This window comes from Physeter macrocephalus, chromosome 21, assembly GCF_002837175.3.
Source record: "Physeter macrocephalus isolate SW-GA chromosome 21, ASM283717v5, whole genome shotgun sequence".
NCBI classification, from domain to species: domain Eukaryota; kingdom Metazoa; phylum Chordata; class Mammalia; order Artiodactyla; family Physeteridae; genus Physeter; species Physeter macrocephalus.
Window position 1 is genome coordinate 121624346 of NC_041234.1, and position 13614 is coordinate 121637959.

The window sequence follows — 13614 nt, forward strand, 5'->3', positions numbered from 1 at the left end:
GACGCGCAGGCTCAGCGGCCATGGCTCACGGGCCCAGCCGCTCCGCAGCATGTGGGATCTTCCCGGACCGGGGCACGAACCCGCGTCCCCTGCGTCGGCAGGCGGACTCTCAACCACTGCGCCACTAGGGAAGCCCCTCTGTTTTCTTAACTGTAGAGAAGGTAACTTGCCTCACCAGGGTTGTTATGACGAGTAAATGATAAAATGTATGTGAATATATTCTCTAACCCAGGGGTCAGTAAATGTTCTGTTAAGGGCCGGAGAGTAAATATTTTTGGTTTTGCAGACCACACGGTCTTTGTCACAAGTAGTACTTAGCTTTGCCACTGTAGCATGTAAGTCTAAGTGAATAAAGAATGGCTGGGTTTCAATGAAACTTAGGACAAAAGGCGGCTGGCAGGATTTGGCCCAAGGGCTGTAGTTTGCCAACCCCTGCTCTAACCTGTAAAGCACTGGGTAAATGTTCGGACGTTGTCATGCTTTTCTCTCTTCAGGCAAATGTAATGCTTGAATATGATATTGATGAAGCTCAGGCGTTGTTGGAAAAGAATTTATCGACTGCCACAAAGAATCTTGATTCTCTTGAGGAAGATCTCGACTTTCTTCGAGATCAGTTTACTACCACAGAAGTCAGTATCCTTTCCTAAAAGAAGGCAAAGGGGGCAAAGGAGAAAGATGATTTCAACCTTCTTACATGCATTGCTTTAATGAAAAGAATGTCCTTATTCTTAGACTGATGTTAAGTTGCAGATTTTATGAGGGTAGTAAATGACATACTTGGAACTAATATTTAATAACTTTATAGATAGACTAATCTGAATTTGAAGTGTGAAAGTGTGGAAACAGCAAAGTCAGTTTAGCAAATGAGTATTTTTCTTTCAAATATTTTCCCAAGACATCTTCATAGCTAGTCAAGTAGTGTATTTATTAAGGGTCTCCTGTGTTCCTGCAAGTGTGCTAAGCTGTATGGGGCATGGGCTGGTGAGAGAATCAGTGCAAAACAAGAAGAGTGGCAAAGTCTTGCTCTGTTACAACTGCACATGTCAACCTGCTGAATGATCGTCTCACAGCAAAACTATAAGTAAGTTCACTTCATGTACTCAACACTAAGGCAGTTTAAAGTTAGGGAAGATCGGTGTGGGCTGGAATTGGTTCAGAGCAGGCTTTGAGAAGATAGGACTGAGACTATTTAAGGCAGAGAGAGCAGGCAGCGGCAGGTATCCTGCTCGAGGGGGAGGGCTCGCATGTTGGCCCAGCTGCTCGCTCCTGTCGCCTAGTCGTCACCCCACACAGTCACGCAGCACAGAAACATGGGAGTCGCCCCTCGCTCCTCTCTCTTTCATCACCAGAAGCCGACCAATCACCAGATTCTTGTCAGCATTCCCTTGTAAATCTCTCTGTCCATTGCTGTTACTCTCATTTTGGCCCTCTAGAAGCTAGACTCAGTAGTTTTCTAGTCTGGTTTCCTCACATCTGTCCTTTACACTGTCTCCACCATGAATTCACTGAGTCCCACTTCTTTTTATTCCTCTGGTTATAATGCTTCAGTGTTCTTTGTTACATGTAAGATATGCACATGGGCGCCCTGTGAGGCGCTTCCTGCCAGTCTTACCTCGTGCCACTGACTGCTTCCTGCCTTGGCCCTCTCCCAGTGCACCCAAGTTCCAAATAACCCCGATCGGTTTTTCTCAGCCCCCAAATGTGCTGTGTCCTTTGTCCACACTTGGTTCCTCCTATCTAGACTCATTTCCCTGTTTACCTGGGTTCCTCTGTTTTATCTTTCATATGTCGGCTCAAGCAGCAGAACATTTCTGAACATTTTCCAGTCCTCTCAGGGCGTTTTGTTGTTCCTCTCTGCTCCCGGTGCACTTTGCACGTAGTGCTTTATTTCTTTTTCATGCCAGACTGGGAGCTCTTCAAGTGTAGGAGCTCCACTTTCTCTCTCTCCTCCACAGCACTTAGCACATGACAGGTGTTGAGTGGTTGGTGAGGGAAGGCAGGCCTGTTTGAGGCCTAGAGCAGGAGTTGGCACGTGACTGGTAATGTGGAGACTTCATTCAGACAAAAAAAAAAAAAAAAAACTATAACATTCCCAGAAGATAACATTGGAGAAAATCTAGATGACCTTTAGTACAATGGTGGCGTTTTGGATATACCACCAAAGGCATGATCCATGAAACAAATAATCGATATGTGAAGGCCTACGCAGGGTGGTGTTTGTGGAAAGGAAAAGATGTAGATGCTTAATAAATTGGGTGAGTGTCCTGTTAGCCAAACAGAGGGTAAGAGATAAAGTGATTGATAGTTGTAATAATTTAAACATTACATGTCAGTGTATGCTTTGAACTACCTTTGAAATATCATGGATGAGGGGCTCTCTATAAAACTGTTGACAGTGTCAAGCACATATTTGTTAAATATAATACCATAGTTGACTAGATATGCTAAACAATTATTGATTTGAGGCCTTGACTTGATTTTGTGTAATTTTGTTCCCTTTTTTGGCAGATGATACTACACCTTGCTGTAGTCACTAGTATTTTGTGTGTGTGATTTCTGTCTTTGATTCGGTGTGTGAATGAATACTTAGTCATTGAATGTTATCTTTAGAATTGCATTTGCATTTTCTTTGACAATTCTTGCAGATATGGCCAGGGTTTATAATTGGGATGTAAAAAGAAGAAACAAAGATGATTCTACCAAGAACAAAGCATAATGCTGGCAATTAAAAATGTGGTTCAGTTTTCCAAACATGTTATTTTAAATACCCCAAAGTTTATCCTTAAAAGTTGACATAACTTTAAATAATTTTTAACAGCAAGAATGATGATTAAAACTTTAAAAAAAGATAAACACCACTTTATTTATTTATAAAAACAAAATTAGTTTCAAATATTTTATGAAATTTGCAGTATTTTTATTTTTATTTTTTGCATTTCCAACAAAGTAAATGCTGCTTTCATCATTTTGTTTGTTTGTTTGTTTGTTTGTTATAAGAAAAGTCTTAGCTGAAATGTCTGAAAACTGTGAGATATGCTATAGAAGCTGATTTTTTGGACAGTTTAGCACACTTTACTTTTTCTTTATTGGCTGGTGTTACTCTCACTTGTGATGTGGTTAAACCAGTTTAGAGGTAGGAAAAACAGTTTGAATATTTGAAAAATTGTTTTTCTTTAGCACACGTGGGGCTTTATGGTCCTCTATTGCTGTTATTTGTCCTATGTAAATGGAGTTTCATGAATTACTGCTTAGCCAATAACTATTATAATATTCTGTACTTTTCAGGAAGTGGTAATTTGCATTCCTAAACAGTAAGCGGGCTATTGAGACAACACTTTCTAACCCGATATAAGTGCACAGAGCCTTTGCAATGCTAACATAAAGGAGAGCTTGGCCAACATGAAATAACAAAATTACGCACTGAAAACTCTTGCCTGAGGCGATTTTGTACTTCTTAACAGTTCCCCAAAGCAGCTGAACAGGAATATTAAGATAAATATAAATCTGTGATGGTTTAAAGGAGTTGTGAGCTTTTTTATTCATGATAAAACTTCGTAAGAGTGTTAGAAGATCCCTATGGAAAGCCATTGGTACAGTGGCTAGTACTGGGTGATACAGATTCTGGTAAAAACACAAATGTATTATTCCATCTCCATGTAGTAAAGAGTATACTTGTACAATGTTTTGTACTTGTATTTCATGATATTAAAACAGTGAAGTTAAAACTGTGGCACAGTGCCTTTTTTTATGTTATACTTTCTAAAATTAACATGGGTCTTTTCACATACTCGTAAAGTTTATTTACTTACACCATAACTAACCGTGTCCCAAGAACCTCTTACGTTTGTAGAAACAACATAAGATCCCTTTGGAAGGAATATAGATAAGCAAACAATTGAGAAGTTAAATCTGAAAGATAGCAAAGTTCCTTGTCAATTTTTCTTTCATAATTTTAAATTCCCATATTTTAGAATTTGAGGTTTGTAAACGTCTTGATATATTTTAAGTGCTACTTTTCCCAAACTTTATTATGGTAAGTATATTGGTATAAAATGTCCCTGTTAATATTAGGATAGGAATGATTTGCTCAGAAGATCTTAATTTTGTCTTACTTTAAGTCCGTGAAAATCTAAATACGAATTTTTAGGTACTCCAGGCAATGTGAGGAAACAGCTCTTTAGAGATGTGAATTAAAGAGCAAAAATTAAGTTAATTATTCAACAAATATACATAAGCACCCAGTATGTGTCAGAAACAGTATTAGGCTCTGTTAATTAAATAAAAGATATTTAAATCTTGCCTTTGCCGGAAAGCTTCTAACAGTCTACATTTTCAGAATAGCATAACCATCCTGATTTGACATATTTTCAAGCTTCATATTAGGATAGTAAAGCTGAAAAGATAATGAGCACAAGATTGACCACAAAACGTGATGCTGAGAGTAACAAATGTGTTGGCAATGCAGCTGAAATTTAACTATTTTTCCATTGTAAACATGCTCATTTGAGAAAGGTTAGAAAATAGGGAAAAAAGACATTTAAGTTCCACTTGCAGTCTGCCTTAATGATTCTGTGGCTTCCATTTCTTTTTCTATGCATAGGTTTTTTAAAAAACATAATTGAAATATTTTTGTCTGTATAATTTTTATCCTACGTTCTTTACTTATTATGGAATTTGCTTATTATATACTGCTTTTAAATTAACATTATTTTACTGGTTTCATAGTATTCTAATAGGTAAAATCTAGTAAACTGTGATTCACAGACAATTGGTTGTTTTAAAATTTTTTTCTGTAAGTAGGAAATAACTCAGCAGTTTGCATGTTTACAGAAGGATTTTTCTTTTATTTAGGATTTTTCCTGAGATTAGATTACCAAAAATGGAATTATGGAGTCAAAGATTATAGCATTTTATTTTCTGGGGTTAACTGAGAGTGGTTTGGTCAGTAGCTACAGCAGGGGATGATGGGAAGCACAGTTGATCATCCTTGCTGCCCCTATAGACGCTGACCGCCACAGCTGCGTAGCCAGAGTGAAACCCAGATCTGGTTCCCGGGTGAATTTCCTTCCCTCTGTACCATGGTGCCTTGCTCTTATTTAGAAATACCTAATAATTCATTAAGTTCAATCCCTTAATGAATGCATACTCTCCTTTCTTTGTGTGCTTGCTATTCTCTGCCCTAAACCTCATGATACCTTTAAGGGTATTGAACCATTTCTTAAAGGTCTGTCTTGGTTGGTTCTGAAGACTGCCGAGAGCATGTTTTGGGTTTGACTACACGTTAAACTCCCACGACCTGGATAGGCCACGTCTGACACCAGTTTACTCTGAAGGACACAGGACAGGCAAGACACCGTGGGCACCATGCCAGGGGGCAGCTTTAGGCACAATTCTAATGTCCCCACAGGTGGCTGCAGGAGCCGCCCTGGCTTAGAAGCCATCAGAGAGCACTCTGTCTTGTAACAGCCAGGGTCAGGGCCCAGGAACGATAGGCCCACTGCACTCAGGGACCCTGAGCTGTGTCTCCCAGCAGGTGTTGATGTGCAGTCCCAGCCCTCCCAGACCAGGCGCAGGGTACCTCCCGGGACATTGTGCCGGAAGCAGGCCCGCCCATCCCACAGCTGACCATCCACCGTCATCAGGTTTCCAGGGCAACCAAACTAGAAAGTGAATCCGAGGTCAGTGCTTCACCTCGAGGGAGAAAGGGGTTTTGAACACCTCACTCAGCCTGTTGGGTCTTGCATGATCATGGCCAGTTTTTTTGTTTGTTTTGTTTTTGCGGTACGCGGGCCTCTCACTGTTGTGACCTCTCCCGTTGCGGAGCACAGGCTCCGGACGCGCAGGCTCAGCGGCCATGGCTCACGGGCCCAGCCGCTCCAACATGTGGGATCTTCCCGGACCGGGGCACGAACCCGTGTCCCCTGCATCGGCAGGCGGACTCTCAACCACTGCGCCACCAGGGAAGCCTCCATGGCCAGTTTTTGACAATGGCTTACTTCCTTTTCCAGTTCCTTTCATAAGGCCGCTTAGCTAATATCTGCCTCTGCATAAAAGGTAATAATAGTTCAAATATTTTAAAGAGCCAGATGGAAGCATCAGGTGGGAGGTCTGAAGTTTTACGATTGCATTATGGATTGGAGAGCTTTTTTCTCCTTGCCCCAAGTGACGCCATAAATTTATTGAAGCTTTATGCACTCATTGCAGAGTGACTTTTTAGTCTTGTGGCCAAAACTCATTGATAAACTTTCATTTTTACATTTTTTATTTTGAAATTTTATAACTACAACCAGTATCAGAATAGACAGGCCTGCTAATTCGCCATGTTTTCTCTATATTAATACTCTTCTGTATGCAGGGAGTACTGTTTACACAACCAGTTCTGAAAGGGACCAGTGTTGGAGGAGTTGCTTAGTGTATTATGTGCACAGAACTGCTTTTCTTTCTTATTAGCAGAACATGGCCCAGGGTTCTAGCTGAAAACTCAGGTGTGGATGGTGCTTCAGAGTTCAGCTGAAGAATTTACTTTTGTTTGTATCCCTTTCTCGTGTGCCCGGTATATTTGAGCAGTTTGTGTATAAAGGATCATGTCTCCTGGCCGTGGTTTATGTTCAGTTGATTGTGTAACAACTCTATTTTGCCTTCAGGGGATTCTTTATTCAGAGGCAGGCCATGAATTTTTTTCTGGATCTTTTAGCTCCCCAAATAAACCCATCTTAGACTGAGTCAGCTTATTTTCCCCCAGATCAGACCTGTGGATTCTAGAGAGTAAAATATACAAAAATTTAAAAAGCAGGTCAGGGGATAACAATCTCTTCCTTTTCCTCAATACTTAACATCTTTGGCTACTAAGTCCCTGTTCGGAGTGGATTGGGCAATAGTTTATTCTCAGTCAGGTGGTCCAGCGGCAGCTTAAGAGTTAAATTTTAACTGACCCTAGACATTTAATTTTCAACTTCACTATCACTGTTGGTTGCAACACCAGCACAAAGTGACAATGTTAGCTTTTCAGTATCGACTTGGCGTCACACTGTGACTGCAGTGTTCAGTTGAAAGTCGGCTGTGGTCGCGCTTGTCTACTCCATTGGTCCGCAGCTGCCTGAGAGATGACCAAGGTCTAGGACTGACCTTGGCTTTCTGGATAGAGTCTGTGCAGGTCAGATGAAAAAGAAAGTGCTGGAGAAAAAAAGTTTTATCCCAGAGAAGGATTGGTCCGAGACGGAGATGATCCTGGAAGACCAGGGCAGGAAGACCAGGGGAATTTGGCCCTGGGCATATAGAGGTGGGCAAGTTGGGAAGTAAGCCTGGGCCCCCTTCCCTTCCTCCCGGCTCCCTATCATACCCTGTACTTGACCCTCCCCCTATCCCATAGGTATTCAGTTGGTTATACCAGAAACTTCTGAAAGCAGATTGGGCCCAACATGGTTCTGGGAGAAATCCAGATAACCAGTAACTGGAGGGAAAACTGTTCACCCATAGTAAAGACCAAGGAAAGGGACATTTTAAAAGCAGATAAGAACAAAGCTTGGAAGGGTTTTTGAAAGGGAAGGAGTATGGTTAGAGTGCCTTTGTACAGCTCAGACTTTTCATGTATGACTCCGCATATGTCATAAGACAAAATTATTCAGATTGCTGAAAAATGGCAAATAGATACCAGTATTTAATATGAAGCTTAGAAGTGGTGGGGTGTACTGAACACTGGTTATGGAATTGCCATTAATTCAAGTTTTCAGAGTAACTTACTTTTTTTTTTTTTTTTTTTTTTTGCGGTACGTGGGCCTCTCACTGTTGTGGCCTCTCCCGTTGCGGAGCACAGGCCCCCGGACGCGCAGGCTCAGCGGCCATGGCTCATGGGCCCAGCCGCTCCGCGGCATGTGGGATCTTCCCGGACCGGGGCACGAACCCGTGTCCCCTGCATCGCCAGGCAGACTCTCAACCACTGCGCCACCAGGGAAGCCCCAGAGTAACATACTTTAAAAAAATGTTTTGAACACTTCAAATGAGGCGGCAATGGGATGTTTTGGAGAATCAATTTTTTGGGCTTCCTGTAGAATTTAATGCAGTGAGAACACTTAGGAACAGAGGATTCGGATGAAAATACGAACTCAAAAGAATAAAAATAAATGTCCAGCACACTAACTTTTGTTGCCTCCATCTGTCCCTTAAGGTAATATGGCTCCTCCTGCTTGACCATCTCCCCTCTGGTGGTCTTGACCTTCTCCCCATCCCTCAGCCACAGTCACACCTGGGACCTTGTCATTATCAATCACCGCAGCCCCTTCCTAATCTCGACCTCAAGCCACTGAGCTAGCTTTACACTGCCCGCAACATCTTGACTTCTTTCGTGGTCTGTCTTGCTCTCTTCCTTGTGCATACCACTAATGCTCTTGTCCCCCTGCTGTTTTGCTGTCCTGGCCTGGCTAAGCCAGTGTCTTGTTTAGTCTGACGCTGCTGGTTCCCAGCACTTGAAAGTTGTGGCTGCAAGCCTCACAAGGGTGGTGGTGCTGCGCCGTCATCGCTCACGCTTCCACGCTCCTGTTCTTCATCTCAGCTGATAGTGGGAGGGGTCGGTGCGCGGCCCCCCCGCCCCCCACATGTATCTCCCCACCATCTGCCAATATTTACAAGCCTTTGCTGTCACTTCACTCACTAAAAAACAAAAACAAGTTAAGGAAAAACCAAATGACAAAAGAAGCTTTTGTACGGGAGGCCCCTTCCTGAGTGCAGCCCCAGCCTGTGGCGCTCTGCCACCCCTCTGAAGGCACTGGGGCGGCATCCCTCCAGCTTTCACGTGGCGTTCTCCCTGTGTGCATGTCTGTGTCTAAATGTCCCCCTTTTATAAGGACACCAGTCATATTGGATCAGGGGCCCATCCTGTTCTAGGATGATCTCAACTAATTACATCTGATGACTCTATCTCCAAATAAGGTCAAATTCACAGGTACTGAGTGTTAACCTCAACATATCTTTTTGGGGGGACATGATTCAACCCATACTGTTGGTGTGTGGCTTTGCACAATTGAAATGTCAGGAGTGCATGCATTGCACTGTGGTCCACAGCAGGACAACTGTCCTTGCTCCACTTCCCCTCCCCCAATTCCCCTCTCTCCTGCATCCTCAGTCTTCTCCACTGAAGCTTTATCTTAAAAAAAATTCTCTCTTGGCCTGACTTCCCCCAAGCTGTCACCCTCATTTCTCTTCCCTTCACAGAAAGTGTTGTCTCAAAAGTGTTGTCTGTACTCACAGTCTCCGTTGTTTCTCTCCTGTTCTCTATCAGGTGCGTTTGACACAGAAGATTACTCTCTCCTCCGAACATTCCCTCCTTGGTTTCTATGATCCCTGCCTGGTTTTCCTCCCCTCTCTGCCTGCTGCTTCTCAGTTTCACGTGCTGGTGCTTCTACCTCCTAGACGTCTGGACTTCATTCAACCTGGTGCTGGAAAATACTGCCTCTGCACTGGCGATGCTCAGATTTTTATCTCCAACGTGGACCAAGTCAGCAACATCTGCATCACTGCCACAGCCTCCGGAGTGGGCTCTCTGCTTGCACCCTTGCCTGTCTTCAGGGCACAGCCAGCATGCTGACAGTGGTCTCAATTCACTGACGTGAGATTAGCTTCCCCTTGTGCCCTCTGCTCTAGCACACCTGTCTTTCTCCTGTTCCTGGAATGGACTCATTTTGTCCCTACTCCAGGACTTTTCTGCTTGTTCTCCCTTCCGGAAAAGTGCTTCCCCGGGAATCTACAGATATCTACGCGGCTTACCCCTCCACTCAGATACAACTTCATAAATAAGCTTCATGTGGCCACCATATACACATTTGAAATGAGTAGCCCCCGCAAAACACACGTAAAAGTGTGTCCTTATCCCTCTTCTTTGCTATTTTCCCATTAGTGCTTAACTCTAGTGTGTATGCCATGGCTTACTAGGGACAGCCCGGGTTTATACCTATTGTAGAGTAGTCCGTTAACACCCTGTTTTTAGCTCCCCCTTCTACTTTCAATACTGTCTCAGCTTGGTTGCGATTTCTGACTGGAGCACGGAAAAGGGAAGGCCCAGGAAACTGGATTGTACTGGAGTGAGAAACAGGGAGGAGCTTAGGAAAGCGAACCTGTGGGTTCCGTAGGTATTCCTAATCAACATACCAAAGACTTCAAAAACTGAGCGAAAGGATGGTCCACTGCCGAGTGCCGCACGAACACAGGAAAGATCTCAGTGGCTCAGCAAAAGTTTTCAGAACAGCTGGCTTTGGAAAAACAGCCCACAGAGACCAGTTTGGAATGTGAGACCTTAACCCATCCAGATAAATTGTCTGCTAAAAGAAAAACATCTGTGTTCGCCATAGAATTTAAACAAGACCCAGACTCACATAACATTCAAGAACCAGAGAAGTATCCACTCACCCGAAAAAAAAGTATAAATATGTAGATAACATAGAAATTGATACATTACAATGCAGAAAAGGTCAAATTGATAAAACCAAGAACAGAACTGGTTCTTTGAAAATACTGATAAAATAGACAAACCTCTAATAACTCCTTTGCACAGAAACATATAACATTATAAATGAAAGGTTTCTAACCACCAATACAGATATTTTAAAATTATACCAAGCACAACTGTATGCCAGTGCATTTGAAAATCTAGATAGAAAATATAACTTTAAAGGAAAATATAAATTACCAGCATTTACCCGCAAGGATGCATGTGTTAATCTGGACAGGCTGTGCTCTGCTACGTTAGTCAATCCCAATCTCTGTGGCCACTTCACTCTGGAATCCAGGCTGACGGATTAAACTATTCTAAGGTATATAAAAAGACAGATTCCCAACCATTTCATGAATTCATAAGGCCAGAATAACCATGATGCCACACCTGACAGAAAGCACCAAAGATCAACATTTCCCAATGTGTTTCTTACTGAATAGTAATTCTTTAAAATCCTTGAGAAAGTGAATTTTTTTGTCCTATGGGGTGAGGAGAGCCCCTAGATGGAATAGTGTAGTCCTACAGAATACTATTTTGCTTTGTTTAATCCACAGTTTTCCAAATTTATTTGACTGTATGTTCCTCCCCCCACCCCAACCCCATTCCTCTTAGTCCCTGCTGAGTACTTTTTTGGAAATACTCTTATGAACCAATCTCAAACATGAATATAGATGCAAAGATGCTAATAAAATATTAGTAAATTAAATCAAGCAGTGTTTAAAAAATACACCATGAACAAGTAGAGTTTATGCTAAGAATGTTAAGCAATATTGTTAAACATTAACAGATTTACTAATACAATTAATTATAGGCTAAGGGAAGAAAACCATTTGATTATTTCAATGGGTACAAGAAGACATTTGAAAAACTCAACATACACTCTTTCTCAAAGCTCTTAGTAAAATAGGAATGCAGTGAAAAATTCCATAACCTAATAAAGATAATTTAAAGTTAAAATTCTTCTAGCAGGAGCAAGACAAAGATGCCACCATCACTGTTGTTATTCGTCATTTTACTCCAGGCTCTGGCCAGTGTAAGAAGACCAAAATAATAATAATAATAATAGAAAATATTAGAAAGGAAGAGGGAAAATTATTTGTAGGCTATAATGTCTACCTAGAAAACAGAAGAGATCAATTGAAAAACTAAAGTAATGAGAGTTTAGTAATGTGTCTGTTTACAAGATGTAAGCATACACAAATCCACAGATTTCCTACACAGTAGAAATAACCATCTAGAACAGGTAATGAGAAAAAAACCTATTTATGATATATAAATATTAAATTAAGGATTAAATTAATGGAATGACATATTCTATCAGTGTCAGTAAATTAATGCAGTCAAAATCCTAACCCTACCTGAGGGGAATCATGACACATTTATACTTATTTTATTTTATTTATTTATTTTATTTATTTATTTTTTTGTGGTACGTGGGCCTCTCACTGCTGTGGCCTCTCCCGTTGCGGAGCACAGGCTCCGGACGCGCAGGCTCAGCGGCCATGGCTCACGGGCCCAGCCGCTCCGCGGCATGTGGGATCCTCCCGGACCTGGGCACGAGCCCGTGTCCCCTGCATCGGCAGGCGGACTCGCAACCACTGCGCCACCAGGGAAGCCCCTACTTATTTTATTTTTAAAATAAAATTGTATACATTTAAAGTGTGCAACGTGATGATTTGATATGCATAGTGAAATGATTACTACAGTCAAGCTAATTAACACATCCATCTCCTCACATAGTTACTGTTTCTTTGTGTGTGTGGTGAGAGCACCTGAAACCTAGTCTCAGCAAATTTCCAGTGTTCAGTACAGTAGATGTCCAGAACCTATTCATCTTACATAACTACAACTTTGTACCCTTTACCAGCATCTCCCCATTTTCCCTGCCCCCGCCCCCCGTGCTTGCTTCTATGTATTTGAGGTTTTCAGATTCCACATACAAGTGAGATCATGTAGTTGTTTCTGTGTCTGGCTTTTTCAACATATGAATAGATAAAGAAACTGACACATTTATTCTTAAGTTCTAACATACTGCATGAGAATATCAGAAAATTTTGAAGGGAAAAGAGATCATAAATACATATTATGGAATTATCATAACTAATACAATGTAGTATTAGGACAGGAATAGGCAGATTAATGAACTATAATACAGGAGTCCAAAAACAGACCCCCCTCATATATATATATATATATATATATATATATATATATTTGATATTCAAATTTAATGTTTGAAAGGGGTAAAACATAGAATGGAGTATTCTGTGGATAGTATGGGTTAAAAAACTAGGCATTTGGGAAAAATAGTTGTTATCCCTACCTCCACATTCTATACATAAGTCAATTCCTAAAGGAACCCTAAATCCATTATAGGAAATCATAGGAAAATGGTTTTCTAGTATTTGGGTGGAGAAGGTCTATCTAAATCTACCATCACTGTCAGAAAGCATTAACAAAACAGGCCGTATAAGAAAAATAACAAGGTACATGGTACAGAAATCACAACTGCCCCCCAGCCACCCAGTTCCCCAACTCTGAGAGAGCTGTTTCCAGTTTCTTGGAGACAACATATTAAATAATTATTAAATACTAAATAATAAATATTATTTAGTATTAAATTATTTAGTAATAATAAGTAATATTATTTATTATTAAATATTAAAGACTTCTGTATTACCAAACACCATAAGTAAAAAGTCAGAAAAACATGAAAAAATATTGTAACATATGTGATGGATAAAGAATTGTTTTCCAGGACTTCCCTGGTGGTGTAGTGGTTAAGAATCTGCCTGCCAATGCAGGGAACACAGATTTGAGGCCCGGTCCGGGAAGGTCCCACATGCCGCGGAGCAACTAAGCCTGTGCGCCACAACTACTGAGCTTGCGCTCTAGAGCGCATGAGCCACAACTACTGAGCCCGTGAGCCACAACTACTGAAGCCTGCACACCTAGAGCCTGTGCTCTGCAACGAGAAGCCACTGCAGTGAGAAGCCCGCGCACCTCAACGGAGAGTAGCCCGCCACTCGCCACAACTAGAGAAAGCCCGTGCACAGCAGCAAAGACCCAACGCAGCCAAAAATAAATAATAAATAAATTTATATTAAAAAAAAAACCTCTAAAAAAAACGA

At 41.5% G+C, this 13614-nt stretch overlaps 1 protein-coding gene across 1 annotated transcript in view; it reads left to right on the forward strand.

The window, feature by feature from the left end:
• Positions 1-3720, forward strand: part of VBP1 (VHL binding protein 1) — a 21084-nt gene extending 17364 nt beyond the window's left edge. The window contains exons 5-6 of the mRNA XM_007116827.2: positions 495-633; positions 2646-3720. Coding sequence (XP_007116889.1) covers positions 495-633; positions 2646-2716 — 210 coding nt within the window. The 3' untranslated portion in view covers positions 2717-3720. The remainder of the gene's footprint in view (positions 1-494; positions 634-2645) is intronic.
• Positions 3721-13614: the final 9894 nt, after the last annotated feature.